The following is a 19,833-nucleotide window of genomic DNA, read 5'->3' on the forward strand; positions in this document are numbered from 1 at the left end:
ACCGGGGGTCGGGGACCACTGATCTAATGTATTTGTATCCAAAAGTAGTTAAGTGGAGGAGCCTGAAGAAGTGAGTTTTGTCCCCCAGCAGCTTAATGCACTGGAAAATTTTGTTATTTTAAGGTACAGCAAACTAGTGCTAATATATTTGAATTGTGTTTTATTACCTAACACAACTGCACACCTAGTTATGTACTGAATTTTCTTTATGGAGGTAGTGTAGAAATACCTCATTTTGAGGTATGCTTCATGTCTGCATGTATAAACATTAAATATTAGTCACTTTTAACCTTGTACAAATCATAAGCAACTTGGAGACCGGTGGTGGCTCATTACCTCCTTGATATGTGGAAGGCAATTAAGAGGAAATTTTGACTTTGACAACTGAGCTAAGGTTCCTGTTTTGTTTCAGTGAACTGCAGAAAAGGGGTGGAGTAGAACTGTCAGATGAGCCTCTTGTGGCGCAGAGTGGTAAGGCAGCCGTCTGAAAGCTTTGCCCATGAGGCTGGGAGTTCAATCCCAGCAGCCGGCTCAAGGTTGACTCAGCCTTCCATCCTTCTGAGGTAGGTAAAATGAGGACCCAGCTTGCTGGGGGGTAAACGGTCGTGACTGGGGAAGGCACTGGCAAACCACCCTGTATTGAGTCTGCCATGAAAACGCTGGAGGGCGTCACCCCAAGGATCAGACAGGACTCGGTGCTTGCACAGGGGATACCTTTACCTTTACCTAGAACTGTCAGATGCAGGTTGGAACATTCCTGGAGCTCTGGAGGTGGAGCCTGGGAAGGAGAGGGTCCTCAGAGAAGAACACTGCCATATAGTTTATGCTCCCAATCATCCATTTTCGCCCAGGGGACTGCCCTGTGGACTCTGGAGATGAGCTGTAATTCCAGGGAATCCCCAGGTCCCACCGGGGAGCTGGCATCCCTGGGCAGGAGAGGAAACGAAAAAGGAGGCTGTTAGTATGAGCTTTTTTCCCCAAAACTTCTGCTGTGGGCTTGCGAGTCCAACAATTTCCATTGTTTTTGCAAGAATGTGGAAAGCTAGAATTGAAGCCCTCTTTCATTACACCACACCGGCTCTCACATCAATTCACAGTAAGTTCAGGAAACGGGAGCGTAGAAAATCGATGTGCATACCAGAGATTCCTTGTTTGCGAGGGAACCCCCCTAAAATACTTCTACTACTAATAAAAACAATTTCACCCTGTGGCGCCACCCCCCGCCCGGCCTCCAGCGCTTGAGGAGAGGCGCGCCGGTTCTGTATTCCGGTCGCGGCTGCGCCGTCATGGGCGCCCTCGGGTTTCTGCACATGCGCTGTGCGGGTGGCGGGGGCGAGATGGAGTCGGCGGTGGAGGAGCTGATGCCCCGGCTTCTGCCTGTGGAGGACTGTGACATCGCGGAGGATTTCGACCCCACTGTGCCCCCCAGAACACCCCAGGAGTATTTGAAGCGGGTTCAGTAAGTGGGCGGGGGGGGGGGGGTGTCTGCGCCTGCCGTGGAGGAGAGGAGAGGAGAGAAGGCGCGCGGCTGGGGAGGAGATCCGGACCTGCGGTGGGAGAGGGGCTCGCGGCCGCCCCTTCCCTAAGGTGGTCGGGAGGAGTCGAAGCGCTTGCCGTTGCTGCGTGCTCCCGGGATCGACCCGTTTCCCTTGAGGAACAGTTCAACCGGGCATGCGTTTCCCTTGAGAAAGCCAGCGTGCCCCTTCTGCCTGGCTTTGGCAGCTGGTATCGAATGGGGTCGTTGTCGAAATGACCTTAATGAAGAATCTGCTTGCTCCCTGTAGGATGCTGTATATGCTCAAGGCTTGTGGGGGTAAAGGTATTTTTATTTTTTTCATTAATGGTCTGACTCTGCCCGTGCTCCTCCTGTATCACTGCTTGCCTGGAGATGCTTGGCAGTAGCATCACATCAGTGGATAAAAGCTACGCAAGAGTAATGCAATTGATGCCAAGCAGATGCACTTTTTTCTGGGTTTCATTTATATGCAGTTATTTCAACTGCAGAATTTGTGACCCTTCAAGCTGAATGAGACCCAGAAGTGTAGTGGCCTGCCAGGTGCCTCACAGCACCTTTGTTTGGGCAGAATATGAGAATATGAGTGCATGTCAATTAAATTAGCAACACTTTACACCTACTTTCATCTAGTGAAGCACTATAAAAAATTATAGAACAAAATTTAAGTCCAGTGGCACTTTTAAGGTCAACACGGTTTAATTCAGGTTATAAGCTCTCGTGAGCATGCAGACTTCCTCAGATACACCAGATTGTAGTCTGAAAATGAAGTGTTATGATTCTGGAAGCTCTGTCACAACCTGTTCTGCCACTGGACAGAAAACCAGCCAAAAATAAAGTTGCTTCAGAAAGAAAGCAAAAGAACAAAGACTGACACCACCACCCCAAAAATACTGGCTTAAAAAGATAAAAAGATAAGAAGAAAGGCTCAGTTGCCTTCAACATTTCTGCTATGAGACTGTGAATCCAAAATTCCCTTCTTTTTTACAAGGATGGAGGAAGGAAAGTTAGAATTCAAGCTGTATGTCGATTGGCACAAGTTTAGAAATAATTATGAGAATATTCTCAGGAAAAATTTGCCATCTTCATGTAAAGTTTTTTGTGTATGAAGTAATGTGGAAAATATTTTAGCTGCTTTGTTTTTGTGGATCATTTGGTACTTTTTTAAAAAAGGAGCTGGGACAGAAAAGTAGGAGACGTAGTGGAAACTTCCGTAAGTTGTTGCTGTGGTATTAGTTATATAGAAGAATCTTTTTGGATGTGAAAAAATGTAAGAATCCCAGAATAAACTCTGTGCTTCTCTAGGACTGACAGACATTAACAGCAAAACTGGGACACTTTGTTTTCTTGTTTTCTAGGATTGAAGCTGCAAAATGCCCAGATGTTGTTGTGGCCCAGATTGATCCAAGAAAACTGAAAAAGAAACAGACAGTGAATATTTCCGTAAGTTTTGGTAAAAAAAATTTCTTCTGCCTGGTCCAAGGTGTCCAGGCCAGCAGGAAACGTTGAGAATCTCTCTTCTTAGTATCATTTCACAACAGCAGTGGCTGATCTAAGGTCATATAGCAAGCTTCACAGCTAAGCAGAGATTTGAACCCTTTCCCCTGACCCATCTGAGGCTAACATTCTAGCCCCTACGTCACAGTGTTCTCTTGTTCATTGAAGAGTGGACTGTGACAGTAACATGCTGAATTAACAAAACTTAAAGGCTTGTTCTGCAAGACTGCTTTCCATCCTGAAGGCATGAGTCAAGTGAGAATTTAAGATTTCAAAACTGAGATTGTCAGTCTAGCCTTAATATTTCTCCCCTTTCTTTTTTGTAGCTCTCAGGATGCCTCCCTGCTCCTGAAGGATACTCCCCAACTCTGAGATGGCAACAACAGCAAGTGGCTCACTTTTCAGCCATTCGCCAGGTGACTACTGCACGTGCATAGAAATCCAGCAATCTTATATGGTGTCTTTTCCCTAGTCCAGGCTTGCATCCAGTCTTACTTGGGAATGTCCTGATCTCATAGTACCCACTTTCAAGGGAGCTTACTGCAGTGCCACATCTAAAAGGCATTACATTCCAGCTAGGCTTCTTTTAATGGGAAAAGTCCTCACAGAATCATAGAATCACAGAGTTGGAAGGGGCCATACAGGCCATCTAGTCCAACCCCCTGCTCAACGCAGGATCAGCCCAAAGCATCCTAAAGCATCCAAGAAAAGTGTGTATCCAACCTTTGCTTGAAGACCGCCAGTGAGTTTGCTTGAATACTGCCAGTCCTGTTATGGTCTAAAATTTTATCCTCTGAAAAATTATTTTATAATTAACTGTCATGTCTGTCATTCATTATTTTGTTTCTTGCCTTGAAGATTTCATGGAAATAAGGCTTTGGGCGCCTTTTTCTATTTTTGCTTAATATTGCAAAACTAGTAAAATTGCATTACTGTGGGGCTTGGCTCTTCTACCACTTTTCTACTCACAGTCCTCTCCATCATCCGCAGAGCCATTGCAGAGCACATTCCTTTTGCGCTAGCCACTTCTTGGCTCCTTAAAAGACAGGGTTGCATGAATGGAAGTGCACTGTGCAACAGAGCACTGCCCCAATAATAGTCAAAGAGGCATATAAATCCAAATAAAGTATAGGATGCAGGCCTACACCCATCATTTGATGAACAAAATCGTAGCTGTATTACCAATGCTGTGGATGAAATTAGGTGATTCATTACATCTTTATACATTTGCATCTGAGTAAAAATGGTTCTGAAGAAAAAGGGTTAGTTCAGATTTTTAAATATCTGCTTGATTAATTGGGGGCACCTTTTTGGTTGGTCAGAAGGCTTTTAATCAGTTGACTGGAATAACTGGACTAAACGCTGATTGAAGTGGATAGCCGTGTTGGTTTGAGGTGTTCCTGCACATGAAAGCTCACGCCTGGAATAAATCTTTGTCGGTCTTAAAGGCGCCATTGGACTCAGATTTTGTTGTTGGACTAAACACTGCAGCTGTAGTGAAAAGTTCATATGAGATTTTACTTTTTTCAATTTTCAAGAGCGTGAACAAACACAGAGACCACTGGAAATCCCAGCATTTGGACAGTAATGTTACAATGGTGAGTAAAATTTGCACTGTCATCTCGATTGGCGCATTGCTTGCCTCGGAATACTGCAGAGCAAGTTGTCTGATGACTGCAGCCCTTTAGGGCACCTTTCTTTCCTCAAGTCATGTCGAGTTATGCAACAAGGCAGTGTCTTTTTATGACCTGGAAGTGTAGGATTTGTGTGTGAGCACACTCTGTGTAATCTTGGGGAGGCACAATATTTTTATTGAAATAGAGAAAATAATCTTGTTTACTTGATTTCTTCAGCCCATATCAGATGATGAAGAAGGCTGGAAAAAGTTCTGTCTGGGTGAAAAGTTGTATTTAAATACAGGTGTTCAGGTATCCAGTGATGAAAACCAAGGAATTGATTACATACAGGTGGGTAGAAAGCAGTAAGAAATGTTAACCATCTGCACATTAGCCATTAATTTAGGTTTCCCATAAATACTTATTGTTCCTTACATATTCTGATCGCTTCCTCATCCCAGGTTGGCTTTCCTCCATTGCTGAGCATTGTTAGCAGAATGAATCAGGTATTTCTACAGCTATCATTCTTAAAGCGGGTTGGGGGCAAGTTCTTTGTAGCTCTGCTGTTACTTTAGACACAGCACCCCACAAGCACTGAACACACAAACACATGGGCCTTGTCTCCACATGATGGACTTGTCCTCTGCAGGGGCAGCTGCTCAAATTCTCTTTCCACATTGACTGATCAGTGGGGAAGGAGAGTTCCCATGGCCACTTCCTTGGTGCAGGTACCCCTGCCGATAATCAGGAAGTTGCAGGGGGGTGGGCCAGCAGACTCCCTCCCTCCCTGTGTGTTCAGTGAACATATGATTCTCCCCAAACAAAACAGCATCATACAGCTTGCTGAAAGTTACACCATACCTGACCCACAGTATGACTATAATTTAACCCAGAGAGCCAGTTTGGTGTAGTGGTTAGGAGTGCGGACTTCTAATCTGGCATGCCAGGTTCGATTCTGCGCTCCCCCACATGCAACCAGCTGTGTGACCTTGGGCTCGCCACGGCACTGATAAAACTGTTCTGACCGGGCAGTGATATCAGGGCTCTCTCAGCCTCACCCACCCCACAGGGTGTCTGTTGTGGGGAGAGGAATGGGAAGGCGACTGTAAGCCGCTTTGAGCCTCCTTCGGGTAGGGAAAAGCGGCATATAAGAACCAACTTTTCTTCTTCTTCTTCTTCTAACCCAAATGCTCTTCACTTTTGTTTGCATATAAGAATATTTGTCACTTACAGTTTGGGGAACAATGGAAAAAAAAAGGTTTAGGGCAGACTGTGACAGCTGCTGCCTTATAGCATCACAAAATATGAAGTTGTATTGGCATCACCTACTGGCTTTGTATATGAACTTATGCTGTGGTGGCCATTTATTTAAACATCTGGTACCTAATGTTTTGTGGAAAATAAGGTACAAGTGTAGTCTTATTTGGTAATGCAATGCAAGGACTATAAGGAGGCACTATACAGAGTTGTTTTTCATAGCTGCTTCTCTTCCTTCTTAAAAGGCAACAGTAACCAGTGTCCTGGAATATCTGATAAACTGGTTTGCAGAAAAGGAATTTACTTCAGAACTGGTAACTTTTACGTCTTCTGTTCATTTTGAGAAGCAGAGGAAGAAAGCTTAGCTAAAGGAAAACTAGCAATATTTAATTACTAGTTTTTTTACTACACCCCTATCCCTACTTTCTTCCATCGTAGAACAGAAGCAGTCAGTTACAGGCACTGAGTAGGTCTAGACCCATTGAGCTTCAGCAAGATTGATGGACCCCACAGGCCTTCCAAGTATAGTGTAGGCCCAGATGCACAGTCAGTCAGATGGTCTCTTCTAGAGAAATACCTGTTTAGCCATTAGTAGAACTGTGCCTCTATTATATGGCCCTGCTGACATGACATTAATCAGCAAAACGCTCTTCTGAATCTGAGTTTTACTGCATCCAAGATTGGTTTATCCTTCAGGAAAGGATGTTCTTTTTCTATAACTAATGAACTTATAGAAACCTGGGTAGATACTATAGACTCAAAAAATATATAAATCTTTTAGTCTTAGCAAAGCAGTTACGAAGTCAGAACCTGCATGATGTTTACTGTTCAGAAATTTGTGCCCGTCCCAGCTTGCCTGGATAAATGCATGTTACAGGCTAAAGTAGACTGAAGTATAAATATCTTGCTTTTCTTCCCAGTGGGGACCTAAAGCATTACAGCATTGTCCCTTCCATTTTATCTTCACAGCAACACTGTGAGAGAGTTTGGGCTCAATGACTGCCCCAAGTTCATCAAGCAGGCTTCCATGGCAGAGTGGGAATTTGAATTTAGCTCTCCCAAATCCCAATCCAGTATTTTAACCAGTACACAATGCCAAGCATATCTGTTTGGCATGGATTCAAGAAACAATCATTTTTATTTAAACTGTCATTTTATCAAGGCTGGTTAACTTATAGACCTGTCATTTATTGGGATCAGTACATATATTAAAGATGGCTTTCCCTCCCTTTTGCTTGGATGAAGTACCAGTAGCGAAACATTACTTTCAGGGTACACCTTCCATTAAATTCCTGTAGGGCAGATGGCTTTATGCTCTGCTGGCCTGTCTTGAAAAACCGCTGTTACCAGAAGCTCACTCCCTGATTCGGCAGTTGGCCAGAAGATGCTCTGAAGTGAGAGTTTTGGAGGTAAGCTGACTCAACAAATTTTATCAAATAAAAATGATTTAGAAAATATTCTCTAGTCAAGTGTGTGAGCATCATTCCTGTTGGTTATCTGGTGTTATTTTTTTTGTTTTCCATTATACCTCCTGAAAGTAACAGTTCAGAACCTGACAAAAAGTATTCAAAGTACTCACCGTAATCAGTCATTGACGTTCACAGAATGTTAACCATATCAGATTCAGTTTTCTGGATATCTGAAAGCTGGTATTTTACAATTTTATGTACCAGTGCATACTGACAGTCATATTTGAGTGGCTATTGTTTAGTCACTTCTCTTATGAGGTCTTGGACATTTGCTGGGTTTGTCCAGAATTTTGAACGCTGACATTCACTAAACTTCACGTATATGCTGCATTAATTTTGCTTTCCTCTCTTATAGGAGAACAAGAACGAAGAAAGAGTATCTGCTCTGAACTTGTTAATTTGTTTAGTTGGCAGGTATATCAGATATTGCATTTATTGAGTCGGCTATTTAAGGGAACCACATGTGCTTTTCAGAGTTGATGTTTTCCTCAATATCATTATGAACCTGTGGTGCATAGTGGCATGGTTGATTTTGGGAAGGTTACTGTAGGCATCATGCATCAATAATCAGCAGCAGAATCCTTGAGCATGCTTCTTCTTGCATTAGACCATGTGTTTTGATCCCTGAACAAGAGTGGGCTCTAAATTGAGCTGGAGAATATCACCGTGGAATTTAATTACTATATAATTCACCACTTTTCTACTTCACGTTAGAGATTCTTGTATTGCCAAAGCAAGGTCAGCTTGTTAGTTTAATTATATGCCTAGTATAACAACCTGTATACTTAGTTTCTGCTCAAGTCTCTGGCCTTCTGTCCAGGCCTGAACTTCTCTGACTGCTTTCATTGAAGACAGTCAAATATATTGTAATTTTTTTCTTGCCCTTAATACACCATTGTTCAGTTAAACGTAGATATTTGTTGCATCTCTAGCATACAAAAGTATTAGATGTAAGATTTTAACACTATCATTTCTATTTTCATTACTTTTATTTCCCCTCCCCCCCAACCTCCAGATACTTTGACCAGCATGACCTGGCTGATGAGCCAGCTTGATAAAGTTTGGAGAGCAAAGAAGCATGGCCTATCATAATAACTGTTAGGGAATGCCATGCCAATATAATCAACAAAGTCCTCTATGACAAGGGTGGAGAACTGCAGCTGTGCCCTGCCTTCCAGGATAACCTTGAAGGATTGTATGAAGAGTAATTCAGTGATTTTAGCAACAGTTGTGGACAACCCACCTTGAAAGATGTCAACAGCAGGATGCCTAAACTTTTTCTTGTAGACTTCTTTGCTGGCAAGCTGCTGTGAGACCTGTATCCAAACTGCAAACTCATCCTGGTTAGACTACGGAGCAAGATTAATAAACTTGTTTTAAAAACTGCAGATTAAAAAAAATAAGTTCTGTACAGATTTACCCCTTCCCCCATCAGTAAGGTAAAGTTGTATTGGGTCTTTCTAAGTTTTACAATAAAGATTTTTTAAGTGTCTTGAATTATAAATGTGAGCATTTTGAAGTCTGTTAAGTCTCTGTACTGGTCTGTGCTGTTCTAAATGGCTTTTTCATAACATGAGGTAGTCAACCCACATTAGATTCTAATCAGATAACAGATCTTGCTAAGTTGATCATGTGTGTTCAAGCCAGTTCAAACTGGCTATATTTCCAAGCCTCCCCCTCCTCCCTAATAGTATTACTAGTTATAAAATGAAATTAACTACTGTATTCAGATGATATAGGAAAACAAAAACAACTTCTGCTTTTATAAACATCAGAAGTTCCAATTATGCTTTTCTGAATTGCTCTACCAATTGCATTCCAAGTGGTGACAGAGCTTGTGTTAGAAAGTTGCAGTTTTATTTGTGGCTTCCTAGCCCTGGATCTGGATTACTGAAGCTTGTTGAGCAGAACTAATACTTGATTTTCATTTTACTGTCCTAGTCTGTAATGTACCCCAAACCTTCAGTGTAAAGAGAACTAAAATTCAAAATATTCATCTTCTGCAGCAGACCCAGCTGCATCTGGCCATATCTGTTCTGTGCACCTGACTAGATTGCGTTCCAACACAAAATTTTCTTCTGCCACAAGCAGTTCCCAATAGGTTCCGAAGAGAGGCTGTTCTTGTAAATAGGAAGAAAGTATGCTAATATCTTCAACAGAGAAGCCAGGCCCAAAAGATATTGCTGTTCTGTTAGCTAGAAAAAAGTTACAAAGCAATGGTTGTGAACTGAAGCTACGCTAAGGCTAGCAATGCACTATGGAAGTCTGCACATGGATTGGCGAGACTGCAAAAAAGCTCAGCCTTGGATCCTTGATGCAAGAGAGCTTTGCTGCCACAGATGTATATGAGTAAATACTGCTCCTTAATGGTCACAGAACTACCAGAAAAACTGCAAAGTAATTACAGCATTCATAGTGTTCAAATGTAGCTACAAGAGCATTTGCAGCCATGGAAGTTGGCTCAATAAATAGCAGTACCCAAACAGCCTCTAGCTGAACTTGGAAGAAGCAGCTTTATTGAAGCAGCGTTGATATACAGGTCAGGTCATTGTCTCCTGGTACAACTAGAACTGCTGAGGGGTTGGAATCAAGGAACTAAAAACTAAAGTGTTCTTCAACTAGATTTTTGGGGAAGAATCACACTGTAGAGTAAAACAGTGCTTGCATGACCTCTGCATGGAAGTGCTGCAATGGAGAAGTATATACCTTGATGACAGCAATAATTCTATGTAAATATGCTTGAAAAACTATACGCTGTGCAATCATTTTCTGGTTTGAGAGCTGAGTTAGTCTCCAGCAGCAGAAATAAACCAGACAATATTGTAGCCTCTAAAACCCAATAAAGATGTATCAGAGCATATGCTATTATGAACTAGAGTCCACTTCTCTGAAGTAAGTCCTTGTCCGTGAAAGCTTATTTATAAACTAGTTTGGGGCATCCGATACATTTGCCACAGATACACAGTCTCCACCATGCATACCCATACACACCATGATAAAGAACAGCATTCACAGGCCATCTAAGGGGACATTTGGCCCCATTTCAGTCCAGGCTGGAAAGTTGTACATTGCTAAAAGCAGAGGGGCTGCAGTGCCATACAGGAAAGTCCCATTAAGGATTCTACCCTGTTATTTTTACTCAGAAGGCCTGAAATAATACACACAAACACAGTTCAGAAAATTCTGTATGAATAAAGCAGGGCTATCATCAAGGAATCCACTGAGGGGGTTAAGATGAGAGCCCACCCCTCCCTTACCTTCCCACATCCTGAAAAAGACTATTGTGGAATAACAAATTTCTCCATTCCAGGAAATCTCATTGTATACATAGGAACTTGGATGCTTACCATAGTATTAAAAAAAGAAAAGAAAACTCCATCAGCAACTTCATAGAACTTCAGAATGTGGTAAGCTGGTAGCTCAGAGCTTCTGCCTGCTTACAAGGCCACTCAAAACAAATTCTGCATTGCTAGACCAAATCATTCAGATTTTCAAACTTTGTATTTAATCAGGGATCCCACTATCTTTACATAGTTGCGTTTCCCAGAAACATGCAGAAATGGGGCACTACAAAAAAGCTGCAACAGTCATCTAATAATGAGCATGTCATGTTTGGCAAAACATGTTTCGCATAGATACAAGACATTTGCATTAAACTGCAATTGTAAATAAATTATACAGTTTCAAGATATTACAGGGCAGGTGTTTTCTTCTATACATTTTCTAAATCTTCTGTATCATCACCTGAAATTTACCTGCCAGAAAATGAAATAGAAGGAAATTATAAAATATCCACTTTACTTAGTTGAAATGACTGTTTACCTAGTTCAAGAATGCAGTAGCTTGGGTCTACCCTAATCTGTACAATACATCCAGTCATATTTAAACAAATCTGAGTTGGTTACACCTTCTGCAAGACTTATAATGCAACCCAAGCAGAGCTGTACCCTTCTAGGCCTACTGAAGACTGCATTAGAAGAATGTATTTCTCTTAACTTTATTCCTGGTGATTAAAATGTCAAAATAGAATTTCTTTATCCTAGGATTTGGAACACCTATGATCAAATCTCCACTCTGCAATCGAAACTCACTGGGTGACCTTGGACCTGTCACTCACCTCCAGCCTAAAATACTTCACAGGATTACTGCGAAAACATGAAAGCAGAAAAATATTGTAAACTCCTTTGAGTATTATAAAAATAGCATGCCGCCATATTGCAACCAACTCATAGTGACCCCAGGTTTTCATTGCAAGAGATAAATCCACCTGGCCGCAGCCAGAGCCTTCCCTTCTGTAGCCCCAACCAAGTGGAATGAGCTCCCCAATGAGATCAAGGCCCTATTGGAACTCAAAGCAGTTCCGCAGAGCCTGCAAAACGGAGCTCTTTCACCAGTCTTTTGAATAAGACCAGCAATGAGGACCCCAAATTCGATCCAACAACCAAGAAACTGCAACACCAATGACCAAATGCCCCCATTATCTGTTAGGCCATTCTTTGTGATCTGTTACACGCTATATATTCGTTATATTATCCTAGCTCAAATGGTTACAAATGTTATAATGCATTTTCCAGTTGCTATGTTCTATGTACACCGCCCCAAGACATCAAGTGAGGAGCGGTGTAGAAGCCAAATTAATGAATGAGCAAGTGGAAGTAGCCTTCCTCTGCATAGCAACCCTAGACTTCATTGGAGGTCTCCCATCCAAGTATGAACTGTGGTTAACCCTGCTGAGCTTCCAAGTTCTGACAAAGTAAGGCTAGTTGGGCTATTAGTCAGCTAAAACTGTATAAATAGAACAATCTGAAATGCATGTTTAAATGCCATATTTTTTATAAGGTTATAAAATCGGCATAAGTAGTATAAATGTATAGTCTTGTGCCAATCAAAATTAAAAGAGAGGTTTCAGGATCTAGGAGTCTTAGTAGACCACACATTGAACATGAGTCAACAATGTGACTCGGTGGCTAAAATGGCAAATGGGATTTTGGGCTGTATCAAATGGAGTATCGTGTCCAGATCACAGGATGTGATGGTACCGCTTTACTCTACTCTGGTTCGGCCTCACTTGGAGTACTGTGTTCAGTTTTGGGCACCCCAGTTGAAGAGGGATGTTGACAAATTGGAACGTGTCGAGAGCAGGGCAACAAAGATGGTGAGGGGTTTGGAGACCAAGACGTATGAAGAAAGGTTGGGGGAGCTTGGTCTGTTTTGCCTGGAGAGGAGACGACTGAGAGGAGATTTGATAACCATCTTCAAGTATTTAAAAGGCTGCTATATAGAGGATGGAGCAGAGTTGTTCTCTCCTGCCCCGGAGGGACGGACCAGAACCAATGGGATGAAATTAATTCAAAAGAAATTTCGTCTAAACATCAGGAAGAAGTTCCTGTTAGAGCGGTTTCTCAGTGGAACAGGCTTCCTTGGGAAAGCCTTCTTTGGAAATTTTTAAACAGAGGCTTTAAATCAGCCTCTGATGGAGAGGCTTATTCTGTGAAGGCTTGAGGGGGTGGCAGGTTACAGTGGATGAGCGATAGGGTTGTGAGTGTCCTGCATAGTGCAGGGGATTAGACTAGATGACCCATGAGGTCTCCTTCCAACTCTATTATTCTATGATTCTATATATACCATTTTCCCCTCAGGTACAAAGTAAACTTACATGCAGGCATTGCTGAAACTTCTGCTGTCACAATACTCTTTATTCCCAAATTTGATAAAGCACCTCTGATCAATCCACATGTAAATGCCAAATACTGTAATGCAATAATACAAAAAGAATAGTTAAATAGGACTACATTTTTTCTTACTGCCGTCAGGACACATCATATCTGCTATGCACACATATGCCAGCCCCAAAAATGTAGACTGAATCACACAGCAACCTTATTACATGTAAGAAGGCCAGACAAAGGGCCAATAAGCAAATCAGTCTCCTTATTAATACGAGTGGGCAAGCTGTGTAAAATATACTTCCCTTCCAATATTTATGTGTCTAACTTACAATAAACTATTTCTACATAGCACAGACGCAGATATGCAAATCATTTTCAACAATCCTTTCAAATGGGTAGACGTGTTGGTCTAAGGTAGCAGAATGATGCACCTGAGGAAATGTGCATGTACGCAAAAGCTCGTACCTTGAACAAAACTTTGTTGGTCTTAGAAGTACCACTGGGCTCTAAGTTCTTTAAACAATAATGTTATCTTATTTCTATTCAAAGAACCATCTTTAAAAAAAAACATAAGACCTGTTTTGAAAAGAACCCTCTTCAAGCATTTATTATTGTTAATTACATCTTGGGAGGGGGCACCATTCTTGTGACTGCCTCCTTCCCATCTACACAGATCTGCAGACACAAATGCAAGTAAGTCAGTACAAATACTGTGTCCCCAGAACCACATCACACTCAATATAAAGAAATCTTCATAGAACTTAAGATTCAACTCAACGAAGAATTCTAGTTTTGAATCTACTATTACTAACCTACATAAGTTATGATGCAATACATACCTTAGGTGCATGTTCCAAATACTGTTTACCAGCAGACATTTGAGTCAGGAGACGGAATTTGTTGTCCTGGAGTACATAGATGCCCTGAAGAAATGAATAACACCCTTTATTTCAGATAGAAGACTACTCACAAGAGAAAGGTATACGAACATCCCAATCCAGCTAGAAATCATATGTATATTGATGGACACTGATTTTGTTAGACCAATCCAACATGTCTGTACATGCATATCCCTGCTAAACTACATGTGCCTATCACCTTAAACTCCCCCCTACCCATTCAAGACACACCATCCTCAGAATTGTTTAACTTCATTTTATTACTACTTTAAAAACTTTTGTGCAATTCAGGCAAAATTGTACAATCATTAATGACTGGTGCTTTATCTTTGTTTTGTATTTATCTAAACAATCCTCCATGAATTGTTGCCAGGTAGATTTAGAATTGTTTTTTTTCACTGCATATAAATCTTCCTTGAATTGCAAGATCCTCATTGTACTGTTCTAGTTTACATGCTTCCTTTGCTTCCCAATGTTGTAAGTCTAACAACTGGAAGTACTATTCTTGCAATATATAATACTTGTTTTCTTTGAAAACATCCAGATAATTGGAATACAACTTCTTCACACCCATTGCTCTGAAGAAAGAATCCAACTATATGACCATCAGAAAAAATAAAGCGTTCAGTTCTTGCCTTGTTAAACAGGTCCCATGTTTAAATGTTCCCAGTGTACTTTAAAAAAAAACCTTTCCCAATATATAAACAATAGATTGTGATAAAGAATAACCTTTATATAGCTTGTCTGGGTTCTATATGCTTAATCATTTTGATGGGATCAAAATTATTCTGATTTCGCCGCCTACCAGAGGAAGTGGTTTAATCCAGCAAGAGTTGTGTAATATGATTTTGCTGAAAGCGTAATTTTGGCTTTATATCCGTTCCTTGTAGGAGAAGTTAAAATCAATATATTAAGGTTTCAAGCTCAATCAAATATTCATAATGACAGTTTTCTCTTTTTCAGGCTTAGTATTGATATGCAACATTTCCAGTTCCCCTATAGATTCCACAATTAATACCTGATGATTGGTTCTGAGGTTATCAATTTGCTTTTTGAATACAGTAGTCCAAAAATCTTTGCAAATAAACTTCATTATATCCAATTCATCCTTGAATCTGGCAGTATCTTTGGTAAACCTAAGAGAAATCAATTCAGAGTAGAGATATTTGGTTCATTAGTTTGAAATGAGTTACCAAATACAATGATACTTTTTTGGTAACAAAATATGCCTTTGACCCAATGGACATTTTCAATGACAGAAATGAAAACATCAGTGTGTCATGAATTTTTCATCTCTCCCTGAAATGCTGCTCCTGGGGCCACTACTATGGAACAGGAGATACAGATGAAGAAGCTGGTGAAAACTAAGCCCCTCCGTCCTTTCCATTCCATTCACTGGATCCAGCCCTATGTGTAGAAGAAATTCATGTGGCTTTTCTAAAACTGTGGGCACAATCTAAACAGGCTCAATTATATTAAGTTATTTTCTTTTTCATTGTTGTCTTAATGACCCATTATGCACGGGGGGAATAACGCACATTCGGGGTGGAATGGCAGTGACTAAAATCACCAATAATGCACGGTGCTGGCTGCAACCGGCCGCAGCTTCGGTGCATGCCGCTGAAAAAGCCGCATTAGCGAAACACGGAAGAAAGCACAGCTTCCAGGTGACCGGGGCGCAACCAGAAGCAGCGCCGGGATTGCCGCATGCATAATCGGTTACTCTGGGTTTTGCCGCTGTTGCGTCCCGTCCCGTGCATAACCGGTGTGCTTCGCGTCTTCCCCCTCCGCGTTTTCCATGTGACCCAAAATCGCCGTTTCGGCGGCCATGCATAATGGGCCATAATGGTGATCCCAATAAGGTGCCCACTGATGTGTTTCCTGGTGCCCACTTGTCTTTCCCCCAAGCCAAGACCCAGCTCTGGCTTTCATTTATTTCACTGGAGTAGGATGTGCTTCAGAAGAGTCCAGGAGGAATCTTTTTGGAAACCACTGCCTCTGTTGTAAGAGGATGCTTGCTTTGGAGCCACCAAACATTCTATAGAACATTCCAGTGTTCTGAAGGTGAACCCAACCCATCTGGAAGCCATTTTGCTGTGGCAACAATTACCTGGTCTCAGAATTCAATGCATGCCCACAGGCTGAACACAGTTGGGGACCCCATCTTGGACAATCAAACAAAGAGTTTAAATATGAAGAGTTTAAATACGAACATAACTTTATGGAGAGTTCAGTTAGCAAATAAAATAATGCACTTTAAACTTCAGAAACAAAAACACTCCAACGCTGTGCAGTCTTCAGAATAAGATGCAGGTACCACATAAAAGAGAAAAAGAACATGAAAGGGAAAGCTCGAAGACATTCACTATGAGAGCTCCAGGGGACTTAAAAAACAATTTAAAAGAGCATTAGAACAGGAACATTCAACGTCTTCAAACACAGGATCCACATTTATCCCCTAACTGCTTCATGGGACCTGATTTGTTTCATGTTAGTTATTCTCCTATGTTTTAAAACTGTAAAGCAAAGAAAATGGTCTAGGTGCTACTGATACAACCAGTCTTTGATGCAAGCCAGCTGTGTGAGTGACAACCCATCAGTTGAATACCAATATATTGTCTCACCAGTGTTCTACTTCAAGTGAATGCTATTTCACAACACACACACTCCAAACTGCTGGGAGCCGAGATTTTTATTCCTTCCTATACAAAGTGCACAGCAACTTTCAAAAGCTCTCCTCATGCCACTCCTAAAAAGACATATAGCACCAGATGGAATATTTAAAGTCAAGCCACATATCAAAAGGAGATTCTACTTACCTTTCTATTAACCCCTGTCCTACTCTAAATCCCATGTTTTCCAGTTTTGTGATGCATCGTCCATTTTCCTGAAAGCACAAGAATTGTAATCCTGTAGCAAATCTACATAAAAGGATTTTTAATATTTCTTACATTGCAACCCTGCCCTTCCTTCCAAGGAATTGGGGGCAGCATACATGTTATCCTCAAAACAACCCTGAGTTCAGACTGTGAGAGTGAGTCACTATGTGACTGGCAAGACTCAGTGGGCATGCGGACCCAGGTTTCCCCGTTCTTGCAGCACAATCCTAAGCAAAGTTTATTTACTTCATTTATATGTTATACCCTTCTAATTCACCAAAAGACTTAAAATAATGTAACTGTTCAAGATTGCCTGGATAGTCTCTGGCCACATCAACTTTGCAAGTTACAGCCATAGGTACAGTTACAACATCTGCCTTGGAAGACTGCTGTTTGACGTGGACCCATCACACAAACTCAGCGTAACATACTTCACAGGGTTGTTGTGAGATAAAATGGAGAAGAGATGAAAATGAGATAAACTGCTTTTTGTCCTCATTGGAGAAAAGCCGGGTATAAATAAAATAAGATGTAAACACCAGTTGCCTGTAACACTCTACATGGAGAAAGTCAGAAGTCTGCATTTTCATTCTAGAACGCAGAGCTACGCTTCACAGCTGGGGAATGCAAGTCCGTGTTCTAAAACTCTGGGAAGGGTCTTTCCACAGTAATGGACATAACAGAACCAGCCTACTTATTCAAAAGTCATGATCTTCAGCTCCATGGCCAGAGGAGGAGTCTTAAACAACACCCCTAAGGAGGTAGTTCCTGTCATATGGATTACTGCCACTAAAAGGCAAACAACAATCCAGCTCAGCATACCAGATGTGGTGAAACAAACCCATAACTTTATAGACCAGTAATAGCAATTTTAACAATAGCAATCTATGATCTTATGTTTGACTCCTTGATTAAACAACCAAAAGTGAAGCCCTCTGATGGAGCGCGTTAATTACAGGCTGATCAACAGTGCAATCCGGTATAGCCTTATTATTCCAGTCCCAGCTCGCTGGAATGAACAGGGGCTGAGATGAGAACGGCTGCACGCAGGGAGGTCTCTCTACCCCCTTCCCTGCTCAGGAGGCGCGGGAGGAAGCGACTCCAGTGTCCCAGTGAGCCAGCCTGGGCCCTGAATACGGGGTCTAGGCAACCTGTCCGCACAGCAAAGCCGGACAAACGGGGCGACCGCTCCACTTCGGTTTCAACAGGGCAGGTGGGGGGGACGCGTGCACGGAGCGCCCATTGGTGGATGCTGGGCGAAGGAGCCCGCCCGGTCCCCAGAGCCACCCGGATTGAAGCGAAGGGTCCTGCGGCGCCTCGACGCCGGGGAATCGGACCCGCTGTGTCTACACGGCCCCACAGGCCGCCGCCGCCGCCTCCTCAGCCCTTCACTCACCCCGTCCCCTTGCTCCGCCGCGCGGTACAGCCCAGAAACCATCTCGTTGTGCAACAGCAGGAAGAGCGCCTCGTCCGCCATCTCCGACTTGTTCATGGCGGCGCCTGCCCACGCGGAGAGGAGCCCCCACTCAGGGCCGCTCACCCCCGGCCAGGCCGACCAGGCCCTCCGCAGGGCCACAGGCGGAACTGTCAAGACAACCGCCGCCGGCTCCCGGGGCGGAGCTCCTGCGAGTCCCCGCCTCACTGGGCTCCAGCTCCCGGGAGGAGGAGAGCGGGAGGGCCGCCTGGCTCTGAGGAGGCTCCGCTGAGCCGAACGCCAGAGCGAGTCTTAAAGGTGCAAAGTTGGCACTTTTCTCGGCAAACTGACTAGCCTCCTCGGCCTTTCCCTGCCTTTGCTATCGCGAGATGGGCCGTGTATTAGTGGGAACGGCGGCACGTTTAAATGCTTGGGAAAGATCTACACGCATACTATGTATTGTTATTGTTGCATTGTCACGAAGTTGAATACCAGCCGTTCCATCATTTTTTATCCCGTCCTTTCACATTTATTATTTATTTATTATATTTATATTTACCATCCTCCCTTGCAACTAAGGGCGGTTTAAATAGAACATAAGAGAATATTAATAAATCTTAATTCAGAATAATGTCAATTGAAAAATAGTGGTTTTATAACAGTAATAACAGTGGCTTAATAACAATTGCGAATTGACTTTGGATACCAGAAAGTTTTAAATCAATTAGGGTTTTATATGTTACAGAAAATCTTTGACTGTTTTGATCTCGCCCTGTCCCAGGTCGGGGCAAAACATATCTCTCTGGAGCAAAGTGTCCTGTTGGGAGCATAAGCAGACAATTGGTCCCTCTTAGAACTTGATCCGGGCCAGAACTGGTACCAGTGCAGCTGCCTCAGCACTGGCTGGATAAGGGTCCTCCAAGATGAACCAGTGAGGACCCTAGCAGCTGCGTTCTGCACTTTTATCCAATCTACATGTAGAACATAGCATAAAGTTCACCTTTAGATGAAGGTGTGAAAATTGGTGGGAGGTGCATTAAGAATTTGAGATATGCAGATTACATCACTTTAGTGGCAGAAAATAGTGAAGTCTTGAAAGAACTGCTGCAGAATAAAGTAGAAAGTGCTGAAACAGGATCACAGTGGAAATCAAGGCAAAAATAATAACTACTGGAGTATTATACAACTTTAAGGCTGACAATGAAGAAATTAAAATTCAAGATATTTTATTCCTTGGCTCCATCAACAACCAAAAGGGAGGCTGAAATGGAAGCAATCAGCAGGAGAATGGAAGGGCAACCATAAAGGGAAAAAATTAATTGTAAGGAAATGTTAGTGGTGACCAAGAGTAAGTTAATGCCATACTTTCCCCATTATTACATGTGAAAGTTGGAAAGTGAAGAAAACTGACAGGAAGAAAGCTGATTCCTAAGAAGTGTGTTGGGGGAGTTTTACCAATACCATGAACCTCTAAAAACATAAATCAGCAGGTTCTACATCAAATCAAACATGAACTCTCTAGAAGCTAAAATTGCTGAACTGAATTTATTGTACTTTGGCCACATTATAAAAAGACATTATAAGAAAAATTGCTGAACTGGATTTATTGTACTTTGGCCA

At 42.2% G+C, this 19,833-nt stretch overlaps 2 protein-coding genes across 2 annotated transcripts; one reads left to right on the forward strand and one right to left on the reverse strand.

Moving 5' to 3' along the window:
- The first annotated feature begins 1,259 nt into the window (after positions 1-1,259).
- GEMIN2 (gem nuclear organelle associated protein 2) lies at positions 1,260-8,856 on the forward strand. Its single transcript, XM_077323171.1, has 10 exons — positions 1,260-1,459; positions 2,872-2,956; positions 3,337-3,426; positions 4,549-4,608; positions 4,864-4,977; positions 5,088-5,132; positions 6,129-6,197; positions 7,182-7,292; positions 7,708-7,766; positions 8,368-8,856. The coding sequence occupies exons 1-10, from the start codon at positions 1,287-1,289 to the stop codon at positions 8,405-8,407; spliced, it is 846 nt and encodes a 281-aa protein (XP_077179286.1). The 5' UTR covers positions 1,260-1,286; the 3' UTR covers positions 8,408-8,856.
- Positions 8,857-10,834: 1,978 nt separating this feature from the next.
- TRAPPC6B (trafficking protein particle complex subunit 6B) lies at positions 10,835-18,559 on the reverse strand. Its single transcript, XM_077323172.1, has 6 exons — positions 18,196-18,559; positions 16,740-16,807; positions 14,939-15,056; positions 13,861-13,944; positions 13,009-13,102; positions 10,835-11,107 (listed from the first exon to the last, which is right to left on the reverse strand). Exons 1-6 carry the CDS (start codon positions 18,289-18,291, stop codon positions 11,076-11,078), a joined length of 492 nt encoding a protein of 163 aa, XP_077179287.1. The 5' UTR covers positions 18,292-18,559; the 3' UTR covers positions 10,835-11,075.
- Positions 18,560-19,833: the final 1,274 nt, after the last annotated feature.

Source organism: Paroedura picta, chromosome 2 (genome assembly GCF_049243985.1).
Source record: "Paroedura picta isolate Pp20150507F chromosome 2, Ppicta_v3.0, whole genome shotgun sequence".
NCBI classification, from domain to species: domain Eukaryota; kingdom Metazoa; phylum Chordata; class Lepidosauria; order Squamata; family Gekkonidae; genus Paroedura; species Paroedura picta.

Bases quoted from the DNA above. Each gene is read 5' to 3' on its own strand.
- GEMIN2 (XM_077323171.1), top strand. From the start codon at position 1,287: ATGGGCGCCCTCGGGTTTCTGCACATGCGCTGTGCGGGTGGCGGGGGC. The intron at 4,978-5,087 runs GTGGGTAGAAAG...TCCTCATCCCAG, and splicing joins AAGGAATTGATTACATACAG to GTTGGCTTTCCTCCATTGCT. The intron at 7,293-7,707 runs GTAAGCTGACTC...CCTCTCTTATAG, and splicing joins CTGAAGTGAGAGTTTTGGAG to GAGAACAAGAACGAAGAAAG.
- TRAPPC6B (XM_077323172.1), bottom strand. From the start codon at position 18,291: ATGAACAAGTCGGAGATGGCGGACGAGGCGCTCTTCCTGCTGTTGCAC. The intron at 13,945-14,938 runs GTATTAATTGTG...TCATTTCTTCAG, and splicing joins ACCTCAGAACCAATCATCAG to GGCATCTATGTACTCCAGGA. The intron at 11,108-13,008 runs GTAAGTTTACTT...ATTTTCTGGCAG, and splicing joins AGTTTCAGCAATGCCTGCAT to GTAAATTTCAGGTGATGATA.